This window comes from Lethenteron reissneri, chromosome 23, assembly GCF_015708825.2.
Source record: "Lethenteron reissneri isolate LAM-NWPU_2019-01 chromosome 23, ASM1570882v1, whole genome shotgun sequence".
In the NCBI taxonomy this organism is placed as follows: domain Eukaryota; kingdom Metazoa; phylum Chordata; class Hyperoartia; order Petromyzontiformes; family Petromyzontidae; genus Lethenteron; species Lethenteron reissneri.
The window spans coordinates 11,594,447-11,614,531 of NC_083801.1; the positions used below are offsets into that span (position 1 = coordinate 11,594,447).

The window sequence follows — 20,085 nt, forward strand, 5'->3', positions numbered from 1 at the left end:
GAGCGCTAGGGGAAGAGGACGTGAGGCTGGGGGGGGGGGAAGTGGGCGGGGCTAGAAGTGGCAAACTGAGTGTGGGACACGGGGGAAAAAAATGCACTAGTGAACGTTAGGTAGGATGGAAACAACCACAACCAGTTAAGGCATCTGAATGCAAATCATAAAAAAAGCATGCAATGATTTGCCTTCCCCTCCACATCCCCATGCATTGCAATGACATTGCAACTCAGGGATGTGATTTGATTCAATAAGTGAATCAAAATGTTATCATCGTGATACATTGAGAGTGTCTGCAGGATATACATGAACCACTTGCATACAAATGAAACAATCAATCTCCCATGATGTACCTTTGTATGTTGAACTTCTTTCGCAACCATATGTGGCCAACCATGCTAATCAGAGGTGTGTGGGAAAGGACAACAAACTAAACACAAAAATAAGTTCTAAAGAAATGGGTTTTCAATCTATATTTAAAAGTGCATAACTTCAGTGGCTTCCTAATATCAATATGATGCATGCATCAATAACATCTTAAGCATAATAGTCGATTATAATTAGTAAATTGATGCATCATTACATATATGATATATAATGTATACTGTACTAGCTAAAATATACTTTGTGGTTAGAACACGTGTTGCAGTTGGTGTGTCGGCAGTTTGTGTTTGTTTCACCTGATGGCGGTTGCTTGTGTTGCGATCGAAACGTCGTGATCTATTAATTTTCTATCTACGTGACTTTACCGAAAGAACCAAAGAGTATAGAATATCTTTCTACATAAAAAAACACGTATTTTTGTATTTTAATATCCATATTTGCATAATTATTTTAAGCAAATGAGAGATGATCTCACAGGCTACCATAACCCCCTGTTAATTTCTTCTGGTGAAATTTGTGTCATTCTGTGTGAAGGCTTAATATGACCAAAGAATAATTTTAACACAATTTTAACTACAGTTGGTCATTTGGCATCTCGCACGTGGTGTGGTAAAGTGTGGTAAAGTGTGGATGCTCCCACCTCTTCAAAGATGTCTGGGTGGCGTGGAAGAGTAGACCAAAATTAATACCGTCTATAGGGACTTTGTAGACTCCCTCGAGTAGAGGACCTTCTGCCAGAAAGACATTTCAGGGCTGTACGTTGAACTATAATTTAAACATCTGGCCAAGTGGCTCCCTGTGGCAGATCAATCTATCCACGAGTTTCAATCCCCGTGCTGGGCCCATCACCAGCGAGCGAGATATGCAACATTGTGCCGTCCTGATCCATTCACGTTTTTTTCCTGTGATGAGACTTGCGATGCTGCGGAAGTGCAGCCTTCTCATTGCACAGGGATTTGGGATTGTTAGCCAAGAAGAACCTCTGTAGAGAATTTCCACTTCCCTCTAAAACCTGCATGTGAGAAGAACTTCATGCCAGATGTGTTTCAGAGTTATGCACCCCAATGTATGAAACTTCAAGAAATATTTTCCACTGACATAGCATGGAAGTAATTTTGTATGGTTTCAATATACTGTATGTTATATAAGCAAGCATGAAAAGTATATTTCCTTTAAGATTTTGAGTCTACACAGTTGGTGACTTTCCAACATGCTTTATTGAAACCTTGGAGTATCCTAAAATCCAGACATAGCGTTTCCTGTCTGCTATGAGCTTTTTTTCTCGTCTTAGGGTTAAGCTGTCACGTTTCGCATGTTTACTTGAACCGAATGCCTTGCCTTTGCTACTACTGTGAATTGAGTGCTCCAAGGTTCATCCATCACTCAGCTCCACAGTAAATGTATGGCATGCAGTTACCACCAGCAGCTCATTCAATTTTATGGAATGCCTTGCCAATGCCAATTATAACCCATGCAGTGCCAGTGTCTGTTGATTGGCGAAGTCTGTTACTCACGACCAAATGTAAAAAAATATGTACAGTACATTAATGGAAAAAATATTTTCCTGGCATGAAGCAGTAATATGTATGACTATTTTATATATTTGGCAGATTTAGATGCACGATGCTGTTAAAAATCAAAGTCATAAATACGTATGGTTTCTGTAATACTTTCCAATATGCATTTGTCCTCGGGTGTATTTAGTTAGAGATAATAACGTTACTTTCTAAGCCACACAATGCGATGATGTCACATATCACGTGATGTTTGAGGTCTCGAGGTAACATCACACGCAATAACATCAAGGGGGGAGGCGGGGCACACACTCATTGTAGCATCATGGCCTTGGTTGTCAAGATGAATGCTTTTAACGCTGGGTTTTGTTGCCAAAATTTTATATAAAGCAATACAAGTTTACACAAACATGTCGTTCATATTGGATCATCTTCACGACCATTATCGTGCATCCTCTGTTAAAGACAGACCAAACCAATTGAGCAAACATATTAACGCCATCAACAATTTAGATGGATGGGTGTATCAGAACAATGATCTTGTTTCATGGCACCCAAACACCAGTTAACTCTTACCTTTCGATTGTGCACAGGTGTGTGGCGAGAAACAACGGTTTGAAAGGTTGATGGAGTATTTCAGAAATGAAGACTCAAACATCGACTTCATGGTAAACGGAAACAAGCCGAGACAAACAGATTTTTTTTCAAATGTAAGACTATACGCAAAAAAACGCGTATTTACACTTCGCATTAATATTTTTTTCTTTTCTTGCCAAGGTGGCCTGTATGCAGTTCATCAACATTGTGGTGCACTCTGTGGATGATATGAATTTCCGGGTCCATCTCCAGTACGAGTTCACAAAGTTAGCTCTGGACAGCTACTTGGAGGTGAGCGTTCATGGTAATCAACTGTTGCTTGGTCACACAAACAACATTGCCTATGCCCATATCACTTGGAATGCACCTGATCTCACATCTCAGAAGGTTAGGTTGAAGCCTCGGTAGGGCTTAGGATGCTCAACCACCATACATAATAGGCTGGTGGTCTTCCGTGGTGAGCAGCAGAGGGAAGTGCAGAAAAATCTAATATTGTACTGTACTTCTTTGCTCCAACGTCTATAATTTTCACATTCACCAACCCACACTGACTCGCGTGATTGAGTGATCAAATAACACTGGTGGTGTGGGGAGACTCTCCTTCAGCTGTGAATTGACAAAAGGGCTGTACATGTCCTGTACAGTTCTTGTTAAAGATGTTAAAGATCTAATGAAGCCATCAGCAAACACTGCTGCATATCTGTGCTGATCACTTTGGCCAACCCTCATATGTTTGATCCTGTATATATTTGATTACTTAAAATAAAAATCTGATGTTTTTTTATATCTGAATATAACATAACGTCTCAATATCTCAACTTAAGCCACTTGTTCAGGATATTATGCCTAAGAGAGAGTGTTAGTAATACACTGGATAGATGGGTGGCACATCATTTAATACAACGCTACTCCCAACCTGGCCCCAATTCTCATTAGGCCAGATGTTGACATTTGTGCGTCTGTCCCGGTCCCGCAGAAACTAAAGCACACGGAGAGCGACAAGCTGCAGGTGCAGATCCAGGCTTATCTGGACAATGTGTTTGATGTGGGAGCCCTTCTGGAGGACGCCGAGACCAAGAACGCTGCCCTGGAGCGGGTTGAGGAGCTGGAGGAGCACATCTCGCACGTGAGTCTACCCTGCCACTCGGGTGCAACTGCTGTGGGGGCAGAGCCGTATTATCCAATAGGTGCACAGTAGGCACTGTCTAGGGCCTACAAAACTAAAGGGCTGACGAAAAATTCAATTTTGCATGTTTTTTGTTTGTATGATAAAACATATAACTACGATATCTTCTTTAATAAATATATTTATATACCAAGCATAGTCGCAGTGTTTAAAATTAAATCTGCTTATCTGCGGCACACAGTGCGCTCCCATCGAATTAGGGCACATATTAAATAATGAACGTATCAGTAACGACATCTGTCCAGCGACTGGACGAAGTACGCATGAAGCAAGCGAGTGACAGCGGGGGTAGTAACATGGGGCGGCAGTACCAACTGGAGAAAGTTATCACTGAAGGCCAACAAGAACCTTAATCCGGCCTTGTGTGGAGGGGGTCCTGGGTATGCGGAGCCCAAACATGTTTACATGTGACTAAGAGATGCACACTTATTTTAAACAAGGCGACGTGAATGTGCGTTATGCTGATGATTTATCTTTTAAAATTGACATCAGCGCAAGGAACAGTTGACTCCCGACCCTGACTCCAGTTGATTTGGAGTTTGCTTGTTCTCTCTCCCGGTGGTTGTGTGGATTTTTCTCCAGGTTCAGAGTATTTGATGGCTATAAATTTCCACGTGATAAGTCACTTTGTTGAGCTATCATTTGTGACCAGGCCACTTCTGAAAAAGAGCTATATAGCTGAACGGGCCTTACTTGGCAAAATAAAAAATAGTTTAGTTTAGTTCATGAGAGAGTCGTGAAGATGTAATATAATTGTAGTGCAGTAGAACTACTGCTATTTAATGATAAAGTGGTGGGGGTGGGGGATAACTTCACGTAGTGTATCTGTTATCTAACCAATAGCCTCTGGGAATAATTATTTTGTGGGACACCCCCAATCTTCCACAGCATGGCTGCACTTCTCATATCACTGCTGTTTTACTGAATATTAGCAAAGGCTACGTTTCTGAAAACACACGATTTAGGGTCTCAATTATGAACTTTGAATTTAATAGCTTTTGTTTTAAATATTACTGTAGTTTGCCCACTGTGCATATTTACAAAGAGTTTCTTCGAAGCATAATAAAAGTGATGGCTGTATCTTTCTCCCAGTTGACAGAAAAGCTGATCGATTGTGAGAATGAGGCCATGGCCAAGATTGTGGAGCTGGAGAAGCAGCTGATGCAGGCTAATAAGGAGTTGGAGTCGATCAAGGTACGAGTCCTGGCAAAGTGCAATGCGCATTGTCATGCATTTCCAGTTTTTATGCAACTTTCCTTTTGGAAAGTCTTCCTCTTCTTTATGTAGTGTCAGCAAATTGATCTGGATTATTTGTTTGTTAATATTTTTTTAAAATGTGGATGTATAGGTGATATAAATGTCTAAGTCATCTCAAATGATGTGCATACTCAAATGAGCATTGGACTGCACATGGTGGCCCTGGACTAGTATTTGGCTGCTATACATTTCCATACAATAAGTCACTTCGTTGGGCTATCATTTGTGGCCAGGTCGCTTATGAAAGAGAGCTATATAGCTTAGTGGGCCTTACCTGGTAAAATAAAAATGGTAAATAGTTAGTGATAGAAATGCCAAATTTCTATACCAGGAGTAAATTTTTCAATTAAATGACTGCGGTATATTTTCCAAAATACGGTACAAATTGTATGATCCTTGAAGGTGTTTTGTCTGAGTTGACCCACGACCAGGATTTGAGCATGATCTTTCAGTTGTGAGATGAGTGCTCTTATGTTTGGATTACTGTTTGGATTACTTCAAATGATAAACGAATACACAGTAAGCAGTAAGCACAGATGCTCACTGATCACTCTTACTATTCCGCTGGCATTATCTTGCTCTCTACCCCTTTTGTTGCAGGTGATCTACCGCGATGCCAACACGCAGGTGAACACGCTGCGGATGATGATCAAGGAGAAGGAGGACGCCATGCTGCGGCAGTCGGATCTTGAGAAGAAAATCGAGGAGCTCGAGAAGCAGGGCACCGTGCGCATCCACAGACGCCCGGACGGGGACATCATGATCCTGCCCGTGTTGCCGCCCCTCGGAGCCATGGAGGGCGGAATCGGCGGGGGCTCGTTCGAGAACGGCCTGGCTGGGGGGGGCGCCTTTGGGGTCGCGGGAGTGGCAGCGGCGTCATGCGGCGCTACGGGAGGAGCGGCGTTAATCGGACACATGGGACCGCTGACCCCGCCTCCTCCACCACCGCCGCCCCCGCTGCCGAATGGAGCCGGTTAATACTTTTTTGCAGCCCTTACATTTTGTTTTTCTTGTGCATGGGGTTTGTCCGGGCACTTTGTTTTCCTCCCACATGGGAAATACTCAGTAATGATTGGGCAAAACATTTCATGCAAGACCTCTTAGATACACATACGACTGTTGATCCGAAATTGCAACTATATTTGTAACTAAATTAAGCGTGCAATAAGCCGTCTCCAGTGAAAGATCAGTCACATCGGTCTATTGTGGGTTTTTTGTTAGATATATTTGGTTGTTTTCTCTTGGTTGCCCCGGTAATGGGTTTGCCTCTGGTTTATGTTTCCCTGGTGCAGTTCCAAATGGGCCATCTCCACCATCGCCACCGCCACCACCGCCCCTCCCCTCAGGGAGGCCCCCGCCGTCACCTCCTCCCCCGCCCCCCCCCGGAGCCCCACCACTGGGTGCCTTCATAAACCCAGCTGCTATCGGAGGTGAGGTAACGGAACCACCCTTGCGTAAGCTTTTTAATTGCACCGATATGTTGTTTTGCTGAGTCTATCCAACAAAGCCTTGTGTTTTTTTTATTCTCACCATTGTAACAGTATTCTAATACTGCATATCATTATATCATGCGTTTTGGCAGTATCAGTGACTCCTGGAGGATTTTTTTTTCTCTGTTACTTTCATGTTTTTAACGTTTAAATGATTATGTTTTCATTTTATGCTTGCTCCTCCGCTTCCAGATGAAGGACTTCTCAAGCTTTTCTGTAGGTTTGCTTTGCGTTGCTTTTTCGCTGTGCAGTGTTTATCCCATTCCAAAGTCGTATCTGTCTTACTAACAACAACAACCATATAACTGTTTGCACAGTTTTAGAAAATCACCTGCATCGGACAAAACAGAGCTGAAACCCAACCTGACCCTGAATTTGCCTAATTTTAAAACAAAGTGTACTCATAGAAACAAATCAAAGAATTTAGCAATTAATTGTTGAATTTTACGTCTCGCTATATATTTTTTACTATTTTTTGCTCCCTCATAAAGTTTTGCTTCTGTTTTCTATGTGGATGGTTTTTTTTATTTGTGTAGTCTATTTTTGTGCAATTCTAACCCCCAGAGATTTCATGCCATTGTGTGTCTTCACGGCTAGACTGTCAATGCTGACAGCACAGCTCACTTTTTCGCCAGTGTGCATCACAGTTTTGTATGTCACCATCACCATCCGTACAGTCTAATTCAGCACACGGTCGGTCATTTGTTACAGTCTTTTCAAGGACAAATTCAGCTTGTGACATTTCTAACGATGAAATTGTTCTCTATTCTTTTCCTCTACAGCTGTGCGAATTAAGAAGCCAATCAAAACCAAGTTTCGCATGCCTGTGTTCAATTGGGTGGCTCTTAAACCCAACCAAATCAATGGCACCGTCTTCAATGAATTGGATGACGAAAAAATTCTGGAGGTACCTGACCTGCTCATGTTTTCAATGGGACAGAGTAATTGTTCTCAGCTGGCTTTAAGCTATATTATACATGAACAATATGATGTTGAATTCAACAGTATTGTAAATTCGGAAAAAGTCACGTAGGTAAAAAAAAAGAATCAATTAAATCACGACGTTTCGGAGGCAACACAAGCTTCCTTCATCAGGTGTAAAAAAGGCACAGCAAAATAACTGTAGTGATAGTTATTTGTGGTGAGACATTATTATATAGGGTAAGAAGAGGGGGAGGAGCCAAGGAGGACTGGTGCTGGATGGGGGGGGGGGGTGTGCGTGGAGCCAGGAAGGTGAAGGTGGTACTAAAGGGCGGCATCATTTATTATTATTTTACTTTTATTATTTTTTACCTACGTGACTTTATCGCAAAATACGTAAGAGTATGAATCCTTGCAGTCACGAAAGCTTCAAATCTAGAAGTATTGTAAATGTCCTTTCCGCTTCAAAGACAAACATGATTGGTTGGAAAAACTAAATAATTACAAATGACAGTCTTTTAAATGACGTTTAACATTGTATGTAACAATATATCCAAAGACCTGCCATTGGGCCGAGGACTTAAGAGTAACTATATTTAAATAAATGTCATTGATTAAACACTTGATGTAACTATGAGAGTGCCTATTCAGTCTTCTACAAGAGAGACCTATGGAAATTTGATGAGATACAATGGCAATGAATAGAATAGAACATCTTGAAAATGAACAAATGATGCAAAAATCTATCTTGTATCAATTACAGTTATATACACGAAGGAAATATTCCGTATATTTAAATATTCAGTGAACATAGCATATACAGTATATTTTAGCCATCGCAAATGATATAAACTACTTCCACACACAGGTTAAGCATTTATGTTTTTTTCACGAAACAATAAAAGTGTATGCAAGGACAAAATTAACAGCTACAACTCGATTGTGTAATGCACTTTAATGTCATGTAAATTCACAATAACCTCTACAGCTGCCTGCGTTATCAGCCTCATCGTCAGATACAGGAGGGGTCCTCTCAAATTGTCAGGTAGCCTAAGCGGCCTTACCCTTTGTATTACCCCAGGACCTGGACATGGATGAGTTTGAGGAGATGTTTAAGACCCGGGCACAGGGAGCCACGGTGGATCTGTGCCTCTCCAAGATAAAGATGGTGCACAAGACCCAGAACAAGGTCACACTGCTGGAGACAAACCGTGCCAAGAACCTGGCTATCACCCTGCGGAAAGGTGGCCTTACCACCGAAGAGATCTGCCGGGCCATACAAATGTAAGTCGTGTGATGCAGTCACATTAACGTCCCAGCATACCGAGCTTAACATGTACAGTACCGATAATTGTTATTTTTGTATTTCTTGACCAAAGATGACAGTGCTGACAGTGTCATGACTTGTGTGGGTGACCGTGGCTGTTAAGACCAATCTGTGAGTGGCAGTCTTTCCCACAGTAGATGTAAGTGTAGATTGATGTTATACCGAACTACCAGTAATAACACTGGGCAGGGTGGTGCACGCCCTGTAATGCAGCAACTTGGAAGTTGGAGCTAATGGATTTGTGAGGTTTCCACCTGAAGGGCTAAACAGTGACCATTAGATGCCAGATCAGTAAGTGGTAGCTGGCCCATATGTATGTGTTTGAATGTTGCCCACTCATACAAGTGTGTTTTATCCAAGCAATTTTTTTTACCCAATTCTAAACACGTTCAATATGAAAGTGACCAAATATCCTGTTCAAGGCCCTTCTGGAAAAATAATCTTTCCACTCACTTGGAACTTTCCTTTAAAAAAAAAAAAACACTAAATATTAATACGACACCATTTACATAGGTGCTTATTACGACCGAGTCTCCAATACGCCCCCCAGAGCTGTGTGATCACCACATGTCCGCTCAACGGTTGTCGGGCGGTCACTGTTTTTCTTTTCTTCGGGTGCGGCAGGTTTGACCTGCAGACGCTGCGGCTGGACTTTGTGGAGTGCCTCACAAGGTTCCTCCCATCGGAGGCTGAGGTGAAGCTGCTGCGTCAGTACGAGCGAGAGCGCAAGCCGTTGGACGAGCTGGCAGACGAGGACCGCTTCATGCTACAGTTCAGCAAGATCGAGCGCCTCACGCAGCGCATGACCATCATGATCTTCATTGGAAACTTCACCGAGAACGTACAGATGCTCACTCCAGTGAGTTATACCACACCACACACAGTGCACCTTGTGTATGGCACCTTGCAGCCAGGTACCCCCTGCGCCCCCCCCCCCTGTGGCTGCTGTCCCTGCTAGCTTGGCAGTGGCCAGAAAGTGAGAATCATTTGGCCACTAGGGGCAATGTTGTTATGCTGCTTCACCAATTAAGTAATTTACGAGTAATTTGTCAAATTTGGAAAAACATGAGAACCATCCCATTGCTTGTGCTGAAACGCTTTACTGTATTGCTACTCGAGGCTGATTGTGCTCGTAACAATTGTTGGCACCAAGGTCAGAGTGCTCAAGTTATGAGTTCACGTCACAGTCGGTGCTTGACTCGGCCTGTAATTCCACCTGGAGCGATAAAACGAGTACCACTTTTTAGGAAGTAGACGGGAGTTGTGTCATAGAGCTGTACAGTTTTCCCTGTTTCCTAGTGGTGGCTTATCAGGGAGCACTGATTCTAATTGTTACTTCTTGCGCAAAGTTTTAATCATTTTACAGACAGCTGTAACTTGCCTTGTTTTGGAGCTGTTTATATTTTTCAGTAGTTATCCATCAATGAGGTCCGTCATTGTCATGTCTTCTCTCATCTTTATTTCTGTGTGCTTTTGTTTTACAGCAACTCAATGCAATAATAGCAGCATCCATGTCAATTAAGTCTTCTCACAAAATAAAAAAGATATTGGAGGTATGTGTGCAAAGTACAACATTTACAAGGGTCCATCAATAGGTATTGAACATGGGACATTAACATGCTTATTATTTACACAGGCTGCAAGATATAATAACATTAAACATAAAAACGTGTTCAATGTAATTCAATCATGTTTATTCAGCCTTATTGTCTCATTGTTAAAACAAATTAGCCATCGTTTGTAGTAAGGCACCACTGATTTATTACAGCTTGCATTGGTTTTGCTTCCAGCTGCATATTGGTTCGGAAACCTTTTGTCATTGGTACTGCACTGTTATCCTCTGCGAAATCACAGATCATCTTGGCCTTTGGAAACTACATGAACAGCAGCAAGAGAGGTGCTGTGTATGGCTTTAAGCTCCAGAGCTTGGATCTGGTAAGAGTGTGCACTTTTTACAAATCCTATAAGTGCTGTTTGTTGCTGGCTGCTTGGTGTTTTGGGCGTTCATGCCTGTGTTCAGAAACCTTGATATATGTATTTTTTTAAATACGTGTCATGCATTATTCACAACGTTGTATTTTTTCTTGGATGCCTGTCGTTCCTTCTCTTGCAGCTGATGGAGACGAAATCAACTGACAGGAAACTGACCTTGCTGCACTACATTTCCAACATCGTGCAGCACAAGTACCCAGACCTGATCACTTTTTACAATGAGCTGCGCTACATCGAGAAAGCTGCCGCAGGTGCGCGCTCCGTTTCCACGCGTGCTACACAACCTTCAGAGAAACGATCATTTAAAATTATCTCGATTGTGCTGGCTGGGTGCAGTCACTAAGCCAGCGCCGCTGAAAGTTATGGGTTAGCATCCAGGTAGCCACCCATGCTTAAACCCGGTTCTCATGTGGGGCGAGTGCATGGTCCTCAAACCAGTCAACAATGACTGCACATAAAACATATCTATTTCGTTTTGCACTTCATTTACATAAATCCAAGTGCTATATTTAAAAACGAATATCTGTTGGACTGCCATGTGACAAGCATTTCTCCGTAGCAGGACATGTTGGAGAGTGCGCCCCCCGACTTAGTGGCTATAAATGTCACTTCAAGGGATCCCAGAAGTAGTTCTGTGATATCTCCTTCCGTCAGCCATTCTCTTAGACCTGTGGCGATGCACTCATCTCTAAGAGTTCCGAACAGTTACTCCATCCGATGACGTCAGGAGCACAATTGGTGTAGAATTGGGGAAAATATAAAAAAATATGAAGCATAAAATGTACCATGGTCCACTCACTACATTTGTTAAGCTCAGAGGAGTTATGTAATCCATCTTACCGCTTCAACCTTGCACTGGCACGTTCATTTGTTTCCCAAATTGAAGGATTGGCCTGGGGCAATACACACTGTGTAACAATGACCTTCAAAGGGTTGTCCTGTAGTGTATATGACTTCACAGAAAAAAATACCCTCTAACAGGACATTCAGTTGACCTCCAAATGAGATGTGTATCCCAGATGAAAAATAAGGCATTAGAACGACAAGTGACCTATAGCACCTAACCTATTTGAGCAGATTGGTACGTTCAATAGCCCTACAATACATTGCACTGTCCTTGCACCGAACACATTCATTGCAGTACCAAGGTAAAGGTGCAGCTCTGCTTAATAATGCCACTGCGGGTGGTAGGGGCAGCTCTATAAAGCATCTCTGGAAGGTATTTGGCCTACTCTTCCACACTGGGCAAACATCTCAGAGGAGGTGGGAGTAACCCACACTTTGCCAGTATGCGACCTGTAGATCGAGCTGTTACCGATGTATGTATCCTGATATCAATAACCAATGCCAATTGTCGTGTTACTGCAAACGTATCCTTAAAATATTATACACAAGGGGGTGTGATGGATATTTATTTGTTTTTTTAATCGGCATTGAAAGCACATTGCACATCGAGCCATACGTCATTTTTTGAGAGCGATTGACGCAGACGTTGCACTGCTTGTCGCCTTGCTCTGGCGCAGTGTCGATGGAGAACGTGCTGCAGGACGTGCGGGAGCTGCAGCGCGGCATGGACCTGACCAAGCGCGAGTTCAGCATGCACGAGAGCAACACCCTTCTGCGCGAGTTCCTGGCGCCCAGCGAGGCCCGGCTGGAAAGGCTGCTCAGCGACACCAAGACCGCGCAGGTGCCGCTGACGCCGCTTCTCCCATCACCAACAGTGTTGATTGGGCAAACGAAATTTGTGACTCAAATGTTTATCAACTAAAGTGTTTATTTTGTTAACAATGACCAAAGCGTGACTATTGACGAGATGAATTGAACGAGTCTAAATGAAGACACAGACTAAGATCATGAGATAACGATGTTCGAGACCACAGTGACTGAAGAAGACTAAACATGGTAATTGACGCTCTATATGTACAGTATATGAAAAGATTAAGCTAGATCACCGATTGGCTGACCGGATGATATTAGGGGGGTAAAAAGTCAGTGCCCGATATTTAATTACGATGAATGGACTAAATGTTTTGTCTACTTTAGTTGACGATACTAAGAGAATGATTCGATGAAATTCACAGACCAAGACTTGAATAAACTGCCACAGATTGTTGTCGATTAGACTATGGCTAAATGTTCACTAAATTAGCGATGGTTACCACAGCCAGGATATGACAGCAATGATGGTGACTGTGGCCCCCTGCTGGCAGATTTTTTGTTTGCAGCTTCTGGATCCTTTTGCAACGCAGATCTTTGCGTGGCGTGATGGACGCCATAGCAGCTGCTGCTTATGTTGAGACCCAGTCCTGGAATACGAGGATTTTTTAGCCCCAGAGATATAAAAATTACGCCGCGCGTACGAGCCAAATGGACACTAGTTATTCCCGTCTAGTAATAAATGCCATATTTTGTGTCTGTAAATCATGATTTGAGTGCCAATGAGCAATGCGTCACAAGGCCCAAACATTAAAAAATTGTTGTTTCATATTCTTGGTTCTTTCGGTAAAGTCACGTAGAAGGGAAATAATAAAATGATAAAAGTACAATTATCACGACGTTTCGATTGCAACACAAGCAATCGTCATCAGGTGCGAAAATCACAGCAAGAAAATTAGAAGCAAACAAAAAGTGGCGTTTTTTTATTTTCATGCTGTGGTTTTCACACCTGATGATGATTGCTTTTGTTGCAATCGAAACGTCGTGAGAATTTTATTGTTTTATTATTTTATTATTTCCCTTCTACGTGACTTTACCGAAAGAACCAATAATATGAATCCCGGCAGTCACGAAAGCTTTAAATCGAAATTGTTGTTTCATTAATTAATTGGTTCAGAGTGCAACGTGGGACTATGTGACTATTCTTTTTATGCTCATTTCTTTAACTAATTCAGGAGGCGTACAACACCGTGGTGCAGTATTTTGGGGAAAACCCCAAGACGACTCCCCCGTCTGTGTTCTTCCCACTCTTAGTGAGATTTGTGAAGGCATACAAGGTGAGATGTGTTTTTCGCATTATTTATTTTTATTCATTTTTTAAGAAGAACTTCCGAACCGAATTACGATTTCTTAATCTCAGACGTCACGCACGCTATGTTTGATATTTCATTGCATATTTCTTTCCTGTGCTTTTCTCGCAGTGCTTGTTTCACAGAAAGTTGCGTAATCCTTAGAATTGGGGGCATTCTGTGCGTGTTTTTAACATAATGCCGTTAAAAATTAAATGGAAGCAATTGCGTGGTGGGGGATGGGGGGGCTAAAGTGACTGTGTTGTAAAGTGGTGAGTTTTGTGCCAGGGCCTCGTAGCCAGCCGGGGTGCGATGGTAATATGCACAGTGGGTGTCAAGTGCCTCCGTTGCTTGCTTCTCTTCTCCCGCAGCAAGCCGAGCTTGATAATGAGATGAAGCGAAGGCAGGAGGAGGCCCTCAAGGAAAAGCAGGAGGAGGAAGCCGCAGCGTTGCTGGCGGCACAAAAGGTATTTTCAATATTTGGCATAAAGCACTCGGTGGGGGCTTGATGTATCCTAAATGAAACCTCTTTGAGTAGACGTATTCAAAAAGAGCACAGGAAGGCAAGGTTAAAAGAAGTTGTAAGTGGCAGTTTTGTGTTTAATGTCGGTGTTTTACCAGCAGTGTGATTTGAGTGGCAATTAAAGTGTTTGGTTAAATTGTGCAATTTTGTTTCCATACACGACCCCATGTTCCCATGTACGAGTGTTTACATTTACAAATGGATTTTGCGTCTTTCTGTGTGTGTGTTTGCACGTGATCGTGCGCGTGTACCCATCTGCCTTCAAATATCACCACCGCAGCTGTCTCCATCGCACCGTAACCGGCGGCAACAGCAGGAGCTGATAGCCGAGCTGAAGAAGAAGCAGGTGAAGGAGCGAATGGTTTACGAGGGCAAAGATGGAGCCATTGAGGACATCATCACAGGTATTGTTTTTCCAGCCACCTACCTCTCCATCTCCAGGGTCACTGTGGAGTTGCCCAGTTACTCTGTGATTGTGCAGACCAAATTGATGCCTGTCATAAATGTCACAGATGTGTGTCATTCAGTGTTTGCCCGCCATCTCTACTGCGTGTGCATAATTTGTCATGTGGTGTAATTATTAACATATTATCTGCAGCGCTGTTAGAATAAAAAACATCGAAATGCAGTAAATCCATTACCAATGCGTGCGGTATGTCTTGGGTTTTCCACGACAAAGTGTCAATTTTTATTAATGCGACGTGTCGCGTATTGGTACAACTTCATGAAAGAAAAAATGATGAGTAGGATACTACACAAAACTTTGTGTATGGTGATGTTGTTGCTTAGAATCCAGAAACTTATTTGGCACCCAGGTTCTATTTTATTGCACTATTCTGCAATAGCATTTTATAGTGAGGCCTGTTGAGCCAGCACTATGCTAATGAACATTATCATCTAGTTTGTAAAACACGTACTGAATGAAATGTCATTCTATAGCCAAATTAAATGTTGAAATGAACATACATAATGATGAAAATGTAAACCAAGACTTACCGTATGCCATCTGTGCTGTTCTTTTTAACTATTAGTCATGTACATATCTTACAATTAACTTTAATAACCCGCTGAATTATTGAGCAGACGTTTTGCCAGCAATGCATTAACTCATAGCGAAATCTTAAGCCCTCCTTCCCACTCACCCCACTCTCACGCCCTCCCGCCCTAACCCCTCCCTACCCTGGTTGGTAACGTGTATTTGTGCACTCCCCATCCCTCCCCACATCCCTCCCCATCCCCCATCCCCTCCCTCCCCTCCTTCCCTTCCTCCCCCGAATGCCCCACCGCACAGTGCTGAAGAGCGTCCCCTTTACTGCCCGGTCGGCTAAGCGCTGCTCGCGCCTCTTCTGCGAGAACACATCTGCGAGCGAGGAGTCCCACGCCTAAAACTGCTTTAGGACACCCTTTCCCAGCTTTTAACAAGGTCTTAGACCCCCCCCCCCGCCCACATTGCCCCCACGCCTCCCCCCATCCCCCAGCCACCCTCCTTCACCTCCTCATCACCTCCATTGTACACCGCAAACTCTCTGCTCTGCTTCCTTGCTAATGCCTGATAGATGCAACATTCTAACTGCATAGGTTTTCGCAGTTGTGCTGTATCGCTCTCCGATGCGTTTTCGGCTTGTACCGCATGCTGTTGGGCACGATGGAGCGGAACGTCGAACATCATGCCGAACAACACGTACAACCAGTAAACACCGTGCGTTGCTGTTCGGCACGATGTCTGAAGTTGCGATGGACAAACCAGCATGTTGAGCGAAATGTCGGACATCGGGCCGAACAACCCAGAAGCTGTGACTGCCTATGTCTTCCTGGTGTCGTGCTGCACGCTGGGTGCGCCCTGTATTCTTTGCTCGCTTAGTGTGCCCTCTGACGTTTGGATTCCTATTTTGCTTAATAACTATCGGCTTTTTTTTGCATCTTTAGTACTAACCTCCTGATAACTGTCGTTGGAACAGGGTCATATTGCATATGTCTGACGCAAGCTATCCTGTGCCCATCACTGTGGAAGGATTTGTGATGTTGTTTCATTTCATTAACTTGATATTGCTTGCATGGATCGTACCCTTCGAATAACTCGCACACTATAAACAGTATATGGATATTAGAACTCCGGTTATCCACATAATTTACAATATCTTGCACAACCATTAACTTCCATTCTGCCGCTGATATTATTAAAAACAGATTTGAAAGACATTTGGCCTCGCAGCAATTTAAAAAGAAAGATTATGATTCAGATGATAAGACTCCATATTTTATTAAACCTCACAAACGTGACAGTGGCAGGAGATAGATCTGCAATTTGTCTAATATTGGTATCACACCTTAGGGACTAGAAAGCGATTGTGACTGCTACCCGAATACAATATAACACTGAGATATGTTTAAATATCGATGTGATTAAAAACAACTGTTGGCAAGGTCTTTTAATGAAAATGTGATATCAGCATTGCTGAGCCGAGCTGTATGCTGATTCTTAATTTAGTGTTCGTTTTCTTGAGAATATATTAATGTTATTAATAGGGGTGAAATTATGCATCAGTTAAAATAGATATTTTTTACGATGCATGCATTGAATTGTGCGCTTGAGATTCGATTATTTTCGATAATCTGCAACCACTAGAGGCGCTATAATATGCCACTACAAAGTATATATATTTTAAGAATACATGTTTAAATAAAATGATCTTGAATCGTGGCAATTCAATGAATCTGTAGTAAATCGTTGCAGGGATAGTTATGAGTAACTATTTATTGCATTTTTCCCAATCAGAGGGAATCTGCTGAATAACATGGCACCTTTGTTCTACACTTAATCAGTATGGACAGCTGGGTATAATATAATTTCCTCCGGTTTTCCACTCAATACTAGAAAAATTTAGATGACATAGAAAACCTCATCACACAAGATGTGACGTTGTACTTCCTGCCAATTTGGCTAGCCGCAATGCTCACCCAATTTCTACGCTCATGACTGGAGTTCTAATGCTCTTTTACAGTTTGTATGTACTGCATCACTGTTTTGGATAAAAGTCATACAAATAATGTTGAATGTTGTGGCAGCGAATTCCACTGGCTGTGTTAAACTACTATTTTTATGTATCTTCATCTGCACTTTTTCTGTCCTGCTTTACACCACACTTCATGAAAACAACACAATGTCTCCGTGAATATTCAGAGTATACATCTTTAAAAGAATTGTGTTTAGCCATGCCAACTTAACTGTTTTTGCTTTTGCTGTTGTTCCATCATGTTGCCTTAACACAGAGAGAGATAACTTTTACATGCAGATTAATTTACCAGCACTTGCTATTTAAGCTTACCAAATATTACATGTAAAACATATCAAGGAATGTTTGCAGGTTACCTTTTTAACAACAAATGTACGCAAAAAAACAAACCCTAGAAATAATTTCCATACTTATCAAGGGTTTTAGGGCGTGATTATATTACATACTTTAAACAATGTACGCCATCCTGCTGCACATTTCCAGCAGCATTCAATCCACACCCACTGCTAAGAGACACTTAAAGGCCCTAACTCTCTCGCGTGGCTATCGAGTGACACTGAGCTTGGCTCCGCGCTCTTCAGGGTCATGGTCATTTATGTCTGTGAAATATTGCGTGTATTATAAATGCATTATTTATTGTTAAAGAGTTCAAGCATTTCACAACACTTTTGAGTGCATGATGGTAAATGTATTTCATACCTGTGGCCTAAATATATCACCAATTGAGATATTTGCCTTATTATGACTTCAATGTATTTGTCCTAAATATTACATGGATTGCATTTTCCATACACAGTGTGTGTGCATCTGCTGCCATCTATTTCCACATTCCTGATCTAGCTCAGTCAACCATTGACAGTCACCTATAGTGTTCCAAGCAAGGACCTGTTTATGCAGGAATATCAAACCCTGTAATAGCAGGCCTTGTCTAGACGCAATCTGTTATCTGTGTTATTTTTCAGTAGCAATACATTTACCATAATGACCTCAAGCAGTATTGCTTGAGATAATTTTTGAAGCTGGTTGAAGGCCTCCCAAAGCTGCCACCATCTGAAAATATATTGCGCTATCCAAACAGATTTTATATTAAATTATATATTTACATTATTCTCATTTGAAATTAGATACAGTATATAATGTAATATAGTAAACAAAGTAATGTTTGCTATACATTTTAAATTATTATGCAACATAGCATGTTGTGACATAAATGCACATTGCCATGCATAACAAGCCAGATATATGTATTTTAGTATTTTCTACACGTCAATTTTCATAATTATTTATAAACATTTGTCTTTTTTTAAGCCTTGGTTTTATTATAACTTGGATGACTGCATCAGTATCCATTAAATACAATTGTTTGTATCGGCTACATTGTAAACGCTCAGCACAGTGCTAAGTTAAATTAGTTTTTATTTTCCAGAATATTATTTGTAGTATGGTATATATGGCAGAAAACCTTTCCCGAACCATTCTTGATCGTGTGGTTCGTTAGCCTCTAAATTTTCTATTATTCTGTTACCAATGATCTTCATGAACATGATAAATGGCAAATGGGTCTATAATTTTTCAAGCAACTATTTTGTCTCCCCTCTTTAATTATTATAATGATCGAGGTGTTCCAGAATTGAGGTATTTAATATCTGAGTAATCATTCAGTGAATAGGAATGCCACTTAATTTCCAACAACTGGTCCCTGCCTCATTGGGGATGTTCATCGTCTTTATAATGTGGAAAAAAAACAACACAAAATGCTCGGAGAACTTAATAAAGAATTCTGGAAAGTTGGGATCAAGATACATTTGAGTAAAAGTCCGATACAAAAAGTTTGGCAAACAACTGGAGATATCTTGATCAAAATTATGAAATTACGAGGCAGACATGAACAGGTTTAGAAAGTTGAACTATGTGCCTACAGAAGTATGCTTTAATGAGTGCATATTACCTGCTGTGGTGGCATGGATCAGAAACATAAACATTGACTTAGAAAATGGAATCTTGATTTGAAACTTTCTTGACTGCAGGAATGCATACTCTTTGGTTCTTTCGGTAAAATCACGTAGATAGGAAAATAAATAATAGATCACGACGTTTCGATTGCAACAAGCAATCGTCTTCAGGTGAGAGAGAGAGAGAGAAGCATGCCGTCGTGACGAGGCATTATATAGATCCGAGAGGGGGGAGGGAGGGGAGGCTGTAACGGGCGAGGGGGTGGGGGTGCAATTCTAAGAGGGCTTAGGTGAGAGAGAGAAAAAAGGAAGCTTAGATATCAAACTTAACAAAATTTTGAATTGAAATTCAACTCAGAGAGTCGGCTAACACAACAGTTAACACTTTACCTGGTTGATCACGTCCTTCCAAAGATTTATACATTTTGCATCCATCTTCTCGGTTGAAGTTATGTCTGAGTTGCGTGGAAATCCTCCCCGTAGAGGCGGTTTAATCTTGATTTGAAGCTTTCGTGACTGCAGGAATTCATACTTTACCGAAATAACCAAAGAGTTAGAAAATTGAATTAAAGGACTGTTGATCGTTCATAAAAGTAATTGGCCTTGAGCTGAAAACATTTTTAAACGTGCTAATGTCCAGTGGTCAAGACGAATGATAAAGTGGCAGCCAAAGGAGGAAACAAACAGTCAACACCCTACCTGGTTGATTACTTTCTTCCTGAGAATGCTAAATTTGAGAGAGAGATAAAACACAGAACCAGAGACATATAGACAGACATATAGGTTGAGACAGATATCACAGAGATACATAGAGAGAGAAATCTGTCTCCACTTATATGTCTGTCTATATGTCTCTGGTTCTGTGTTTTATCTCTCTCTCAAATTTAGCATTCTCAGGAAGAACGTAATCAACCAGGTAGGGTGTTGAC

The 20,085-nt window shown here is 41.7% G+C and overlaps 1 protein-coding gene across 6 annotated transcripts in view; it reads left to right on the top strand.

The window, feature by feature from the left end:
- LOC133345980 (formin-like protein 2) overlaps positions 1-20,085 on the top strand; it is an 80,933-nt gene that overhangs the window by 56,314 nt on the left and 4,534 nt on the right. For 3 of the 6 annotated variants that reach the window (XM_061557184.1, XM_061557188.1, XM_061557189.1), the window contains 17 exons: positions 2,486-2,560; positions 2,670-2,780; positions 3,466-3,615; positions 4,768-4,869; positions 5,533-5,905; positions 6,225-6,362; positions 6,615-6,638; positions 7,205-7,329; positions 8,425-8,627; positions 9,295-9,529; positions 10,155-10,223; positions 10,525-10,605; positions 10,784-10,913; positions 12,186-12,349; positions 13,554-13,655; positions 14,039-14,134; positions 14,471-14,594. In XM_061557184.1, coding sequence (XP_061413168.1) covers positions 2,486-2,560; positions 2,670-2,780; positions 3,466-3,615; positions 4,768-4,869; positions 5,533-5,905; positions 6,225-6,362; positions 6,615-6,638; positions 7,205-7,329; positions 8,425-8,627; positions 9,295-9,529; positions 10,155-10,223; positions 10,525-10,605; positions 10,784-10,913; positions 12,186-12,349; positions 13,554-13,655; positions 14,039-14,134; positions 14,471-14,594 — 2,302 coding nt within the window. Of the gene's footprint in view, positions 1-2,485; positions 2,561-2,669; positions 2,781-3,465; positions 3,616-4,767; positions 4,870-5,532; positions 5,906-6,224; positions 6,363-6,614; positions 6,639-7,204; positions 7,330-8,424; positions 8,628-9,294; positions 9,530-10,154; positions 10,224-10,524; positions 10,606-10,783; positions 10,914-12,185; positions 12,350-13,553; positions 13,656-14,038; positions 14,135-14,470; positions 14,595-15,481; positions 15,614-20,085 lie in introns of all 6 variants that reach the window. The other 3 variants (XM_061557185.1, XM_061557190.1, XM_061557187.1) reach the window with 2 other exon arrangements.